The sequence below is a fragment of the Sinohyriopsis cumingii genome, chromosome 1 (assembly GCF_028554795.1).
Source record: "Sinohyriopsis cumingii isolate HCF-2022 chromosome 1, ASM2855479v2, whole genome shotgun sequence".
In the NCBI taxonomy this organism is placed as follows: Eukaryota; Metazoa; Mollusca; class Bivalvia; order Unionida; family Unionidae; genus Sinohyriopsis; species Sinohyriopsis cumingii.
Window position 1 is genome coordinate 188,578,204 of NC_142961.1, and position 16,293 is coordinate 188,594,496.

The 16,293-nt window shown below is 34.7% G+C and overlaps 1 protein-coding gene across 7 annotated transcripts in view; it reads left to right on the forward strand.

Moving 5' to 3' along the window:
- LOC149808553 (ral GTPase-activating protein subunit alpha-1-like) overlaps window positions 1–16,293 on the forward strand; it is a 274,534-nt gene that overhangs the window by 53,819 nt on the left and 204,422 nt on the right. For all 7 annotated transcript variants that reach the window (XM_089978950.1, XM_089978978.1, XM_089978968.1 and 4 more), the window contains one exon: window positions 12,135–12,374. In XM_089978950.1, the coding sequence (XP_089835076.1) occupies window positions 12,135–12,374 (240 nt within the window). The remainder of the gene's footprint in view (window positions 1–12,134; window positions 12,375–16,293) is intronic.

Genomic DNA, 16,293 nt, shown 5'->3' on the forward strand with positions numbered 1-16,293 from the left:
CGTAACACCAAGCAGCAAGATTTTATCAATATATAATTTACTTTACAGAAGTTCAGAATATCTGATTATGATCTTTTAGTTATAAGTTGTGGGTACATGTTTACTATTGATGTTTACTGTTGGTGTTAGAACATTTATGAAATACATGTACATGTTCCAGGATTTTTTTAACAGCAGTTATCAAGTTCGTTGTTGGCGTAATTATGTGTTGAGATAAAAAAAGGTACTTTTTATATAAAAAAATTACAATGAGATAAATATGTATAAATGATTCAATGGATATATGCATTAAATTTAAGTATCAGAATTTTGGATTGTTCATTCACAATTTTCATGCAAAAATGTAGTGTCAAAATTACTCCTTTTTTATGTTCAGGAGGGCATTGCTAACCCTCCCCACGCCCACACCATGGCTTTGCCCAGGACCCACAAGGCAGCCAACTTTCATCCATGTGTATTCCCTAAAACCCTCACCTATTTGGGCAATTCACCCTCCAACTTTAAATCTAATGAATGGCTCTGTTGAAAATCTTGTTATTGCTAGTACTGTATTTCATGTATTTTTTCATACCCTTTAATTTTTCGTACACAATCCAGTTATCAAAATAATAATTATTTAAATGTCTCATAATTTTTCATACATATCACTTTGTATTTTTTGATCCATTAAATTATTGGACATAATATTGCTAATAAGAAGATTTACGTTTGCAAGAAAGATCGAAAATACCATATTACCATTTTATTTTCACAAAAATTTATAAATAATTGATGGTGAGAAAATACAATGATTGATGCATAAGCATGGGCGCCCACAGCATAGGTCAAGGGGGGGGGGTCACTTGATCCCCCCAATCAAACTGCAATTATATATAGATATATATATAAATTCTGACAAGTTTAATCATGCAAATGAAGCTGAAAATATCTCACAAGATTCAGTTCAAAACACTTAGTAAATATCAGCTTTGGTTTCAGACTGCTTACTATACTAACTCTCCCGGCCGTGACGCCCCCCCCCACCCCCCCCAAGCAAAAATTTCTGACCCCCTCCGCCGTAAAAAAGACCCCTGCAGGTGCCCATGTGCATAATCTCTCATTGTCATTATAATATGTACTGGTGTTTATTAACAAATGGACAAAGAACTTTACAGACCATACCTTTAAGTATTATCATTAATTAGTTCTCCTTATTAAGTCCATCACCGTAACAAAACACCACATGCATTTTAAAACGAGTTTGGAAGCCTTTTGATGTTTTCTTATCCAACAAAAATTACGTCTCATTACATGCTAAAGTGAAGACCACAGACATTGGTCAACTAGTCTTATTGTTTCATTATAATCATACAAACATAAAATATAAAAACCTAGTCATTTTCCATCGTAAATTTGATAGTCACTGACTCTGTTAAATCAAGTTGTGTATATATATATATATATATATATATATATATATATATATATATATATATATATATATATATACACACACTATCTTTTTAGTGCTTGTTCTGTTTTGACTTGGATATAAGTAACATTTTATTGCAGATCTATTCTACGATATACCCCACTATTATCTGTATTGGCAAGTTCGAATAACAAGTAATGTGTATGATTGCTTGTCCTTATAACATCTGCTGCATGGACAATGGCTTCAATAGCACATTGAAAGATTTTCATTTCCCTTGCATTTTGATAATGCAATTATTGTTCTGTAAAAATACAAGCTGCACTTAATTTTTGACAATGCGGGCTCATATTGTTGTGTACAATTTACCAGTAAATAATACCCATAACTAATACATGTTCAAACCATCTTAATCATTTTGACAACATTACACAACATAACAGCTACATATGCTCTAAATGCAGACGAGCTTGCACACTGAGACATAATCCTCTCTCTCTCTCTCGTTCACTAATAACAACAAAAATCTTCGAGTACTTTTATTGTAATTAGATTCTTGAGTTGAGAGCAGAATGAGACAGAAAATATAGTTTACTTTGTACGCTTGTACTGTTAGATTGACGAGTAGCATGTGTTCCATAGAACTTGTTCAGGTACGATCCCTTTATTTTTTGTACACGGTCAGTACCACCAAATGATAATTATTTATTTTACTTATAATTTTTCGAACACTGAAATTAATAATTATTTTTTCATGTATGAAAAATTACATGAAATACTGTACTGAAAGGATGGTCATATCAGCATGAGATGTTCGCAAAAAGACTTCTTTATTGTTTAGTTGGTCATAAATGAAACTTGGTATCTTTTCTATCATCCATTATGACTTCTATGACAGCCGTCTTGAAAATTTTGTTATCATTACTCCAAAAGAATGCACAGTCATGCTGACATGAGGTTTTTACTGGAACATTTGTGTAATGTCTAGTTGGTCTGCCCTCAATGAAAAATGGTTCCACTTGACATCCAAATTGTCTGCCACAGCAACCATCATGGAAATCTTGTTACAGTTATTCTTCCTGATTAGATATATTAACAGTATATTTTCATTAAAAGAATTTGTACGATGTCTTGTTGGACCACAATAGATTGATGCCGATCTCACATCTAATATGGCTACCATGACAGCCATTTTGAGAATCTTGTTATCACTTCTCTTGAACAGAAAGTCATATTGGATTGAGTTTTTCACTAGAAGATTTCTTATGATAACACGTTAGTCCTATATGAAAATGGTGCTGATCTGACATCAGTATGGGTGCAGTGGCAGCCATGTTAAAAATCATTATTGCTATTTCTTCTGAAAGGAACAGTTTATCCTCTTGGGGTGTTTTCACCATATGACTTCTTAAGATGTCTAGTTGGGCCTGAATACATATGGTGCTTCCCAAACATTTTATGTACTTTAAAAAAAAAATCTTTACCTCTTGTGTAGTATTTCATTTTTACATTTATTTGGAAAGCACACGTGCCAACCATTATGCATTTGGTGCAATCATTACCCTTATTTCCACTAAATTACGCCTTATGCGTAACTTTATTCGAATTATACGTTTTTGGTATATCCCCCTCCCCCAAAAAGTAATAATTTGTTTTCTCGTTTTTATTAACATCCCAGTAATCCCACAGACCATATTCTAGAACAGATGGTTTTTATGTAACTACGACATAAGAGTATGCTTGTCCGAAGACTTGCATGCACTTTCCTAACAGTATTATGTTCTATTTATAGCAGTTGCCCTATTTCCAAGAAACATGCTGGTTTCTGCTTTCAATTTTTGACCTCAGTTTCTGTTTTTAGTAGCTGTTTGGCTTAGTTAGGAGAGAACAGACTGGTTTTCTAACTTTTAATCTTTGCTCACAGATTCTTTGTTCTAATTCATATTTGGTACAGAACTAGTCTAGGTATTTGGTGCTAAAAGTCAAGTAAGATTTATTCTAGTTGATGCGTGTGTTAGAGCAAAAATATTTTAAAAATAATTTCACAGATGGATTAGGAAAAGACTAAAAACCAATTAAAAAATGAATACGTGAATTACACAATACAGCGTTCCATTCTAGGCAGCTTCACACCCCTTGCAGGCTGTGTGGAAAGGATTTTAATACTGGTCATGGTGGCAAAACAAAGAAACCTTAAAATAAGCACGTTATACAAACTCCAGTACTAAGGTAATTTCTTATTTACAGCAGAACTAAATTGTAGACATGAATTGTATAAATGCAGCGGCGTTATCTACCGAGTTCTTAATGGAACACAGACTACCCCTAGTGGTAGAAGACTACAATGGTCCTCTGTTCCAATGGATGTTTCCTGATTCCAAAATTGCAGAAAATATGCATGTGCAAGAACAAAATCATCAAATATTGTTAGTTGTTTAGCAGAATATACTTCACTTAAAAATGCAGAAGCCATGAAAATTGGGCTGTTTAGTATTGCAACAGATGGGAGTAGTGATTATGACAAAAAGTTGTACCCAGTCTGTGTAAGAGACTTTGACGATGAAAAGGGTGAAGTCAGAGCACTCTTCTTTCATTACTAGAATTAACTGTAGATTGCACTGAAGAAAACATTTTTTTTATTTGCTTGATAATGCTTTGAATAAACATAAATTAGCAGAACTGTGGGGGTTTTCAGCTGATACTGCATCAGTGATGACTGGAATTCATAAAGGAGTTGCATGTTATATTTTGAAAAATGTCTCCATCATTGTTCATATCAGGTTGTCTCTGTCATATGATGCACCATGCTGCAGAAAAAGGCTGCCAATAAATTAGAAGGAGAACTCCTTAAGTATCAAATTGGCACTCTACCTGACAATGTACTTAATGCAGACAGAGTTGATTTTTTTCATCTTATTTCCCAGCTAAAAGACCCAATAACTGTAAGATATAAATTTCCTTCCTCTTCTTTGTCAGGGTATGAGAAGAATATTGGTTCTTTACCATTCTAATGCTGACTGTGAGAGATTGTTCAGTTTTGTAAAAAAAAAAAAAACAGTTTAATTCAGATCCAAGCTGTGTGACCCAGCACTTAGTGCTCTACTGGTGTGCAAAACATTCGTAGTCTCAGCTGGTACAAAGTGTTTTGAAATGCAATATGAGAGTTGGTTGTTTTTAAAGCTCAAAGTGATATATATGAAAACTTGAAGCAGTAATTGATGTTAAAAGACCAGAGGGATAAATAAATCATTTTGTACATATGCTTTTTGAATTTTTATCAAGTTATGTGTGGATTACTCTTTTTCTGCATGGTTACTCTTTTTGTCCACTTGGATTACACTTTTTCCTTGCCAGGGTTGGCATGTTTGGGAAAGTTTTATCTTGCTAATGGTTTTTACATTTTATTATATTTACTTTTTACCATTTATCTTGTTGTAACTTAGGTTTATATTTATATAGTTGGGTTTATCTTCCTCAAGCATTTCTTTGGTTCTTTACATTTACGTTTATAACTGCATAGCTGCCAGATGTCCTGTTTTCCTGTATTTGTCCTGTATTTTGGACCTGAATACGGGTGTATTTTTTCTTGTTAAAAATAAATTTTTTTTAAATACAAATTTTCTTTGCAAATTTCTGTGTATAATGGGCACCCGGTTCCATTCTGAAAATAAATGTATCCTATGTATATAGGGATATAGAGTTCATTTGAAATTGAGGCTACCATGCCAGTCTTTAACCACCATATTGGGGGCCCCAAGTGGCCGAGTGGTCTAAAGCTTGGGTATGTGATAAAGCTTGCCAGTAGCTTCTCGTGGGTCGGTGGTTCTTTCTGGGGTTTTCCCGGGTTCTTCCGCCACCATTAATACTGGCCGCCATGTGTAGCCTATCGTGTGCTCAAAAATGGCATTAAACCCTACAACAACAACCATATTGGATTGCACAAAGCAGTTGCTGCTATTACTGTATCTCATCTTTGTAATATTCAGCTTCTAGTCATGTTGAAAAGGAAAGCAAGATTCAGAATTTTCTCTAGCAAAGAAAAGAAAACAGAACTGGAAAGACAATGACAATGTTATGTTTTGATTTGTGAAACCATCCAGTAAAGGAGAAAACTTTACGTTTTGCAAATTGTTTAATGAAAAAGGTGATAAACATCAGCTTGCTGCTTCATCATCAACAACACAGTCTGAACATAAAACATTTATAAATACCAGAGTACCTTGATGTAATTCAATCAGAAGTTTGTTTTACTAAATTTCCTTTGGAAGTGAACCTTCCTCTTAAAGTTACTAGTGTTGCTGGTGATTTATTTTGCACACTTTTTCCAGACAGTAAAATCGCAAAGGATTATTCGTTTGCTAGTACGAAACAGTTCAGTAAAAAAAATCAAACATAATTCAGATCATCAATGAAAGATGGTACATTGGAATCGATACTGATTGCGGAAAAAAACAAGGTGTGGAAAAGGCTCCTATAAATAGCCTATGTCTCTGTGTGAGTGTGTTGCAGTCTTGTATCTTCTGAATGGAACAGGCTGCCCATTCAGAAGGTGCAAGAACACTCACATGCATCTTTGACATTAGATAATTAATTTAATATCCAACTTTACTGATGGATGTAAATGTAAATAGCATTAAAGTGTTAAAACTCAGTATTTGTTCCTGAAAATCAGTATTTTTGCCATAAGTAGTCAGTATTTTTGTACTCTGGGGTTGGTAGCTATGGTGTCCTTAATCTGTACTATATAGCCATTATCATGCTGACTGGCCATGAAACCATAATACATACATGTTAAACTGATATGATACTGATCTGACCTCCAACACAGCAAAAGTTGTAGCTCTCTAAAAATTCTTTTTATCAGTACTCATGAATAAATGGTGGCATTGACATTTCTTGCAATATATTTTTTAGTTTGGAATGAAAATGGTACGGATTTGATCTGCAACATGTCCGTGTGTTTGTGAAGAGTTTGAAAACTTGACCTATTGCTGTTTGCATTATTTGTACTTTTTTCACTTTTCAAACACCGTGATTTGCAATAAATATTGCTGTAAAAAAAAAGCTAGCAATTATTATATTTGACATTGATTTCAGGATCCAAGCTCTTGATCCAGGTTTTCATCGGTAATGGCTTATGAGCATAAGAACTGTAACAAGAATTAATGCATTTTTATCAAACCAAGTCTACAAATGCATATGAAGATCACCTTGAATGATGTGATTTTAATAATTTCTTTTTCTTATAGAAAATATTAATCAAACATTGCATGTGGATATATGTTGACAGTAAGTTATACTGGTCACGACAAAGAATGCTGTAATGGACTTGTCTTGTGGTTGTGCTGACTTTTAAGAAAGGTTTTTTTGTTACCAAATTTGGTATGTTGGAGTTTGTTGAGAATATATGAAGCAGTATTAAACATTACCAGTTAAAAAGTATGAAAAGATGGAAGAAATACAATTTTAATGAAGTTTTGAAAACTACTTTTGATCCATTAGAGCATCAGTCCCTCTGAGAGACTTGTTTACTTCATAAAGAAGTTTTCAGAAGTCTTTGATGTGTTTCTCATATAACATCGGTGTAATCAAATTTGTTATGTTGGAGATTCTCAGTAATATCAGAAAGTTTCAGTACTCAGCAGTTAAAAGATTGAAATGGTCTTGTAACGAATTCCTTGAAATTCCTTTCAGCCAGGATGACACAGGTCTCATTAGATGAATCTTGCTGGAATTATGCTCACACTGATGTGTAAGTGGTTGGGAAATTGCAAAGACTGCTGATGGATGATCATAGCATACTGACTTTTATAAACCTGACATAAGATGGAGTGCATCATGTTAATGGTGTCTAACCATCTTTCTGCCTGTTGCCTACTCTTCACAAACTTCAGTTGCCCAATTTTGTAAATAGCTTGCATTTGGTGCCAGGAAAAAACCTGTCAGTGTTAAGTGTCAAAGGTTCAAAGATAATGGTCACTGTGACTGGAAGAAAAAGATAACATTTTCGGCAGTGTGAAATTAGTTCTACTTCACTTTGTGGATGGCATTTACTTGGGGTGCAGGAAAGATGTATTGATTTGAGGGTCAACAATTCAGAAGCTGAGGTCACTAAAAGAACAGAACTGTTTATTGAACAGTAACTAAAGTTCTGCATCACAAACATGAACTAAATTTTTGAAGAATGTAGAAGTCTATTTTCAGAAGGTCAAAGGTCAAGATTATTTTTTTAAAAAAATGGTTTCAGCACAGAAATTGTAGTTTTCAACCATGAATCATCAAAATTTGTGGATGGCTTACACCGAACAAGAAAAAAAAATTCCCTCTGTTGATTTTAGGGTCAGAAGATCTAAGGCAAGATCACTTATTGAGAAGAAAAAAAATATTTTTCTATAAAAACATGTTGACCAAAGTTTTGGAGGGCTTAGCGTATGGAAAAGGCCTATTGATTTTATTGTCAAGAGTGAAAGATAATGCGTTTTGTAGAACAATTTTACTAGAGAGTAAGTTCTTTGGCAAACCATTTGGATGGTGTGCCCTTAGGGTAATAAGAAAACCTATAGATTTATAGGTTTAAAAGTCAGAAGTCACAGCATGCCAAGTCTGATAAGAAAATAATGGTTTTTGCATTTCAGTTTTAATTCAGGACCACATACATTGTCCAAAGGTCCTGGTCCTTGAGAATCACAAATAATGCAGGTTTGAATTAGGAATCAAGTGTCTTTATGGTTTTCTTGCATATTAAGATACCGTGATTTCAAGTGTCCTTATGGTTTTCTTACATATTAAGATACCATGATTTCAAGTGGTTGAAGTATCCCCTCTTGTTACTTACTTGAAAAAAACACCGGCTTCCTGAATGTACACAGAATTTTAGGTGGAATGTGAATGTTTTTGGTTATTATTTTTACCAGTGCAAGTCAGTAAAGACTCATGTTTTTCATCACTGTATGTTGATTGAACATGAAGACATCAGAATGACATTGCTGATTAGTCAACTCATTTGAATTACTTTAAGTTATGTTTCATTCTAAAGGTAATACTATATTTGGAAACTTTCTTCAGCTGTATCTATAGGAAAGATGCAGTCACGATTCTGGCTATCTATTTGTACGAATGTTTTGCCAGTTCCAGGTTCTTTGTGAATTAATTGGATCTAGAAATTGATGCCAAACCTGGCAAGTATTGTTTGAAATGCTTTTGATGATATATGTTCTTTGATAAGTAATAACAGAACAGTGGAAGTACTTGGTAATGAAAAATGTTGTGTTACACAGCTCTTTATTTGACTGATCTATAGCTTTTTTGCAGTGCTGTACATTGTTGTGTAGGAAATACATGTAAATATTTGTAGGAAATCAGGACAATAGAATAAATTAATGATGCATTGTGTATTTTAATTTCACTTACATCAGTTATCAGATTAGTGAAGTCAGCATTTTATGTCACAAAATTTTGTATATGCATTGTAAATTTGCAATTTACTTTTCTCATGTAATAAAAATTCATTCTTTGTTTACTTTCACTTCTTAAACTGTAGTATTTTGTACTTCTTTGTTACAAAGCAGTGACCAGTGTTTAATTGACTCAGTGTGGTGTTTTGAAAGGGTATCAGCACCAACAAATGTTTTGATGTGCCAGACATAGTTATGATCCATTGTCTTGGTAAATTCTAGCTTGGACACAATAGTCCAAATAAGTTTAATTGCTAGGCCTGACATTTTTCATGGCAACTTGTTTTTTGTCCTCAATCTGAATGAATATAGTCAAAGTATCAACATGGGCTGGGTAAGAAACATGTACAGTGACAGGCTAACAATCATTGTCTATGCATAAGCATATGGTAACAGAGCTGCTGAAAGTCTTCTATAAGGGAGTGGAGAAGAATAAGAGATAAGGATTTATATCAACTTTTTGAGTGTGATGAAAACAAAGAACAATGAGGGATTTGATGCAGCAAACTGAACTCTATCAACAAGGCAAACTTTACAATGAACTTTTAAGGTCTGAAAGATACACTTTTCAATATTACCACTTTTGTTATTTTTTCTATTATGATATCTGTTTAAAAAAATTACTGGTTATGATTGTGTGCTGCATAATGATAGAAAAGACCACAGAAAGAGTTAAGCACTGGTTTGTAAACAGTTCAAATCTTTAACAAATGATGATCAGTGCATTATCTAAATGGCTGACTATTGTTGTACTGCTAAAATGGAGTGAAATTAAAAATATTTTGAAATGATTTATATGATATAAGGCGGAACTAATTTTTTTCCTCATTTTGGATTGAAAATCAGCATGTGCATTATACACGCCTAAATATGATATTTAGAATTGATTATTGTGATGATGTATAATACTTGTACTAGTGACAAGTGTAATAAAATTATCTACATTTTATTATTTGAAACTTGTCAATTATAAATTATTTATCTTAGACAACTCATAAATTGTAATTTGTTTTTGTATCATCAGTAATAAGTTTTCATGATGGATTCTAAAATAAGTTTGATTTATTCTTTTTTTTTTCTTTCAAAATGACATGATATTTTGCTTTTTTTGCCAGATTTTGGGATGTATGTATAATCTGATCCTTATGTAACCTCAGTATGAGTTGTAAGATAATTAGTATTGGCCCATATCACTTCTCACCCACTCTCTTCAACTTCTACCTGGAAAGGATCATGCCCGATGCCTTGGAAGACCATGAGGGCAGTGTCAGTGTTGAAGGCAGAACAATCATCATCCTGTACTTCCCATATGAATCTACACCACTCTGGTGGCCTAGTGGTTAGAGTGTTCACCTCGGATGTGGGAGGTTGTGGGTTCGATCCACTGCTGAGCCATACCAAAGACTTACAAAAATGGTACTGACAGCTGCCTCGCTTGGCACTCAGCATCAAGATGTTATTGTTAGGACTGGTCGGCCTGGTGACACATAATGTGACTGGGTGGGACATCATGCTACATGTCTGCGGCATTATGCCCCAGTGCTAGACATCACTATAAACTGCCACACTGCAGACATTGAAGCAATATGACTGAAAAATTGTTATAGCTATGTTAAAAAGTCAGAAGTCCCATATGATATTGATGGCTTAGCAGGAGATGAACAAGAACTGGAGACATTAGTGAACCATTTCAACCAAGCATCACTACAGTAGGGGATGGAGATGTTAGTGAATAGACCAAGCTAATGGCAAACAACTCAAGTGGCATCCAATACAAATTAAGAGCTAATGGACAGAAGCTGCACACAATGAAAGCTTCAGGTACCTAGGTACTATTACCTCTGATGAAAATTCCAAACGTGAGGTTCCTTCTAGGATCACACAGACAACTGTCTAAGATTAAGCCTATTTGGATGGACAGCATTGTTACACTTTGGTTCAAGATCAAGCTTATGTGCTCCCTTGTCATGTCCATATTCCTGTATGCATGTGAAACATGGACCCTGACAGTGGAACTAGAGAGAAGAATTCATGCGTTAGAGATGAGATATTATTGAAGGACCCTGAACATTTCATACTTAGACCACATTTCTAATGAGGAGCTATGCATTAGAATCCAAAGTGTAATTGGATCATATGAAGATCTGCTTACCACTATAAAGAAACAGAAACTTAAATGGTATGGTCATGTCTCACGCTTATCTGGTCTGTCAAAAACAGTGCTACAGTGTAGAGTAAGAAAAACAAGGTAGAATGAAGTAGGCATGGGAAGAAAACTTACAAAAGTGGACAATCATGGACTTGCAAAGTCACAAAGAGTAGTGGACAACAGGGCAAAATGGGAAGAGATTGTTGCAAAGTCATCAGTGGTACCCTTGTGACCTTGTGACCATTCTGGTTATATGAGAAATATAAAATAAATGATGTAATTTGATATGGATATTGTCTCACTGATGTAAATGTGCCAATTATTGGATTTGTCTCCTGTGCTCCATTTGGATAGAGTTGTGGCCTTTGACAAACTGTCATATCTTCCCATGGAATAGTGCTTGTAACGGACATTGCTCATGAACCAGCTTACATTTTATTAAAATGCAGTTTATCTGACATTGACTTAAAGGTGCATTTTTTAACATTGTCTCATAGACTTATGTGTGCCATGTATGGGTTTAGTTTTTTATTGCTCCAGTTTGAAGTGTTGTTTACGTCTGACTTCAGTTGTGAGATCATTTCTGGTAATGTGACATTACTGCAAACTTCGTTTCTACTTAGTAATGTTTGAAGGATTTCAAGGATTCCAACCAAATTTGGTATGAGACTTAGGGTTGAGAAGATCTAGTTAAAATTTGTTTCTCACCATTTTCCAACATAATTTAATGATTTGCAGCCTCTGTATTTTGTTTGCTCCATTTTGGGAAGAGTTGTGTCCCTTGTTGATCATGACACTTAATTGTGCATCTTCTCCTAACTTGGATTCCAAGCATAAGTTCCTTCTGTTAAGGCACATTGGAGCAAATTGAAAATCATGGAGTCTTTTGTGATGCACCCATTTGTTATAGTTCTTGTTTCATTTATCTTGCCAGTTAAGTATTAAAACTAGGACATTGTAATTGCACATTTGTTTGATTTACATTTCATAGGATTGGGAGACTTGCAAATGCTTTGCCTAATTTCTGCAAAAATCAGTTGCTAATGATTTTATGGTGTGAAAAAAAAGAAATACTGTAATTACTTCCACTATTAATAGTTTCCACTTTTTTAACATTCAGATTCAAGCAGCAGCAGCAGGCATTGTGATGCAGAGGAAGAAACATTGGTTCTGTCACTCATCCCCAGACTGAGTCCACTGAACCAGTTTTCCTCATCCTCAGGAGAGAATGTAGAAATCAGTCTTAGTAGTACCATGAGCAGTGTGGATGGCTTGTCCCTTCGGCACGATTTCAGCACAGATCACAGCATAGAGAGTAGTATTAGTTCAGAGAGGTCTAATGCTGACACATTGGTCAGACGTAAGTTTAGCAAAATAATCTGTGCTGCAGTTTGTAAGCTAATTGATGGCAGATAGTTTACTTTTGATTAACATGAATATTTTGTATGTATTTGTTCTGAATCTCCAGTCAAATTCAAGTTAGAAATAGGTGCAGACATTATTTTTATCTTTTCTTGATAGTATCACATTGAAAACATTGGTTTTCATTCTTTCTTGGTAACGTCTAAATGAAGGACTCTTTCCCTGAAGTTAAAAGAGGGCCAAATCAGTTAATTGCATCATCATTTACTACTACACAGATTATCATAGCTTTCATTATGGCTCATACCCAGAGATGGATCTAACTAAGTATTAAAGTAACCACCTCACAAACTGGCTTTTAGAAGGTTCTTTGAGTTAAAGTTTTATCAGTTCTATCATGCTTTCATTTTTACACAGAAACACAATTTTCTTGATTGATATTGGAATTAGGTGGACAGTTGTAATGCTAAAACTATTACTCTTCATTAAATCATTTTATGGTGTGTTTTATAATAAGACATTTAAATATATGTAGTAGGATAAAAATAATATCACTAAAGTGGTGATGGATTACTTTTTTTCCCCATTTAGGTAATATATATGTCTTTATATATTTAGCTTTATATTTTCATATTTAGGTCCATTTCTTTCTTCTGTTCATTCTTTCCCTCTCTCGGTCAGGAGGAACATATAAATTGTGTCAGGACTGTAGACCCTGGTATACATTTATTTAATCAGTATGGAGGCACCATTCAAAATGCCTAAACATGAATTATCCCTCTCCACGAAAAGAATGTAGGCTTCAAGTGTTATCTTTTAATTAGTTTTCCAAATGAATCCTGAACTGTTGTTTTTAAATATTCTTTCACCCACATTGTGTGCCTTTTACACTCTATGACAAATGGACACATTTTTAGGAAACAGTCTTGGTTAAATATAGTAATAAAATTGTTTAAGTAGTGATTGTAATTCTCAACACAGTCATAATAATGTTTGTACATGATGGAAAAATTGGACATTGATGAGCGTTAATTGCAAACCAAAATTATGTGAATTGAATTTGGGTGCAGTATTTGTTACTGAGCTAGTCTGCAAGGTACTATACTGCAAGGTTCAAAAGGCCAAAAACTTTTATCTGAATGCACAAATGCATAAAATATAGAACCAAAATCCATGTAGACTCATAATCATTGGAATCTTTTGTTTAAACAAATTTTAAGTTCTGAAATCTGTCAAATGTGACTGCTCCAGGACATTTCTACATTTTCTGTTTGTACCCAGTGTTTACTACATTAATCTGTGCAAGAAATGTGTTAATGAAAATAAAAAATATCTTCATTTTCTTTTGAAGACATGATTTAATTTGACAAAATACACAATTTGAAGCATTATCTGTAGACCGCTCTGGTGGCCTCAGTGGTTAGAGCATTCATTTCGGAAGTGGGAGGTCATGGGTTTAGACCCCTGCAAAGTCATGCAAAAGACTTTAAAAAAATTGGTAATAGCAGCTGGTGCTCAGCATTAAGAGGTTATTGTTAGGAATTTCTGGCCTGGTGTCAGGATAATGTGATTGTGTTGGGACATGATGCCTCACTATAAACTGTTACACTGCAGACATCATAGTGATATGACTGAACTTTTTTAAAAAGCTGTGTTGATAATCCAAATCACACACACACACATTAGTTGTACAAGATAAATTTTCCAAGGTCACTTTCCTAAAATTATTGTACATTTCTGACCTTTTTATCAATTTAGTAATGCAGCCATTAATCGCTTTGGCACAGAATGGAAAAAAATCCATGCAAATTGACAGGTTTTACCTTAAAATGTATATTAAAAGGAAAAAAGTATGTATTTTTGAGTAGATATAAGGAAATATTTCAGTTGTGAACTGGAAACATTTTATTTTTCTGCTTGTTTCTTCACCACTTTTGACAATGTTTCCCACTTCTCACATGAAATATTTTGTTACATCTACTCAAGAAAACATTGATAACTATATAATAGTGGTTCTTGAAGTTTTGCTTCACTGTATAAAGAGCTTTTATGTAATTACTTCCTAGATGCTTTGTTATTTTTTTATAAAAAATTTTTTAGATGTTGGAGGCAGATGTTGATGCAGAAAGCTTCCTTAGTTACCTTAAATTTTGTAATTTTCTCACACATGCACACATGCATGAAGTCACACACATGCATATGAACATTCTGTGAAATAATACTGTGATAAAGACTTTCAGGAAGGTCCTTACTGAAGAGGAGTCAACAGTTGCACATAAAATATGTATGGTAATACCCCCAAAGAATGCAAGGGCTGGCATTTATTTATCATATTTTGAGATTGAGCTCCATTATGAAAAACAGTTTACTATATAATCCACTGTAATAGAGCTAAATAAACTTGATTGTTTTATGTATGCAGACATAACGTTTTTTTTTTACTAGGTTTCTTTTTAGTAGCAGATATACATTACTGTCAATGTTCTGTGTTACCATCTTTTCCTGTTGCTAGACACCAGTCCAAGGTGAATTCCCCCTCCAATTAGTACTTGAGTTCTAGAATAGCAATAAGCTTAGTCCCTATCTAATACCTTAATCACCTCCATCATTTGTATCTTTTATTACTTGGATTTTGTACTGTGTACCTCAGGGTACTCAAGAATTTCCATTAATTTGAGTGCCTTTTTCCGTATTTCCTTTAATTGCATCCATTTCTTTGGTGCATTTGACCTTTCCCAGTCCTTAAGTTTTTATGTATTTATCAGTATCCCACTTTGTTATTGACTTTTTTGGACCAACTGGTTAGTCATTGTTTTCGTAATGTCATCTCTCATTTGTACCACAGTTTAGGTATGTACTACCCTCTACGTTTTTTTATATATATATCCGTAATATAAATTTCTCTCAGCAGGCAAATGTGGCCAATAAAGGGTTCTTGAGACACTCATCGTATTTGCTTGGAATGTGCTAAGCGCACATGCATGGATGGATATCTTTTCTGTTCCTTGAAGTGAGATCTGGTGTGGGATCTAGCAGAGAGCCACTGCATTTATTATGGCAGAAAGAATGGGGCTGCTAATCCACAGATGGGTCAGTTGCACACCTGTCTTCAGCTTGCTTGGCATAGGGTGCTCAAGAGCTTTAGATTAGTCATGTTATCTGGATAGAGACCCCTTGAGATGATCTTCATTGCCAGGCACTGGACACCAGGTTGTGGCAAGGGGTGATGGAATCTAGTCACAGGGCATCTTTCACTGCGCACTTGGTGGTGGGTACAAGGTTCTAATTACCAGTCATCTAGTAGTGGGCTTTGGTTGTTGGTGTGTATCTACTACTCACCAAATATTGTTGTTCAGCCCAACCCAAGAATTGGCCAGTTAGCCAGTCCAGTGGAGGTGTTGTTATCAAAGTACCCATCATATCTAGGACCACGGGGCAACCTGCCTCCTCAGGGGAAAGTGACTAAGTCAGTACATTCTTTTTCCTGTGTTCCAATTCAATCCATACATGGCTTGAGGACTCTGACAACCAAGTGGTGAGTCGGGAGTATTCCTACATGGCAGTGTGGATCAGTTTCCCATGGCTCCATTGATCATCAGGCTGGGCAGACAGTAGGCTCTCCCTGTCATTTCATCCTGATTTGGGAGTAGATTGCTGTGGAATGGATAGTCTTGTCTTGCTTTATCAGCAGAGACAGGACATTGAATTCTGCATTATAATGGACTCTGATGAGTTTGAGGAAGTCTCAGTTGCATCGGTTCCTTAATCTTGTCTAGTGTTCTCATCTCATTCCCATCCGACTTTGTCAAGACAGAAGATGAAGAACTGTGGACATTTGATAACACTGCAAGTTACTGACTTTCCTAAGATTTGTGTCAGAAATATTCCGGATCGTTGGATTCTAGGATCATCTTCAG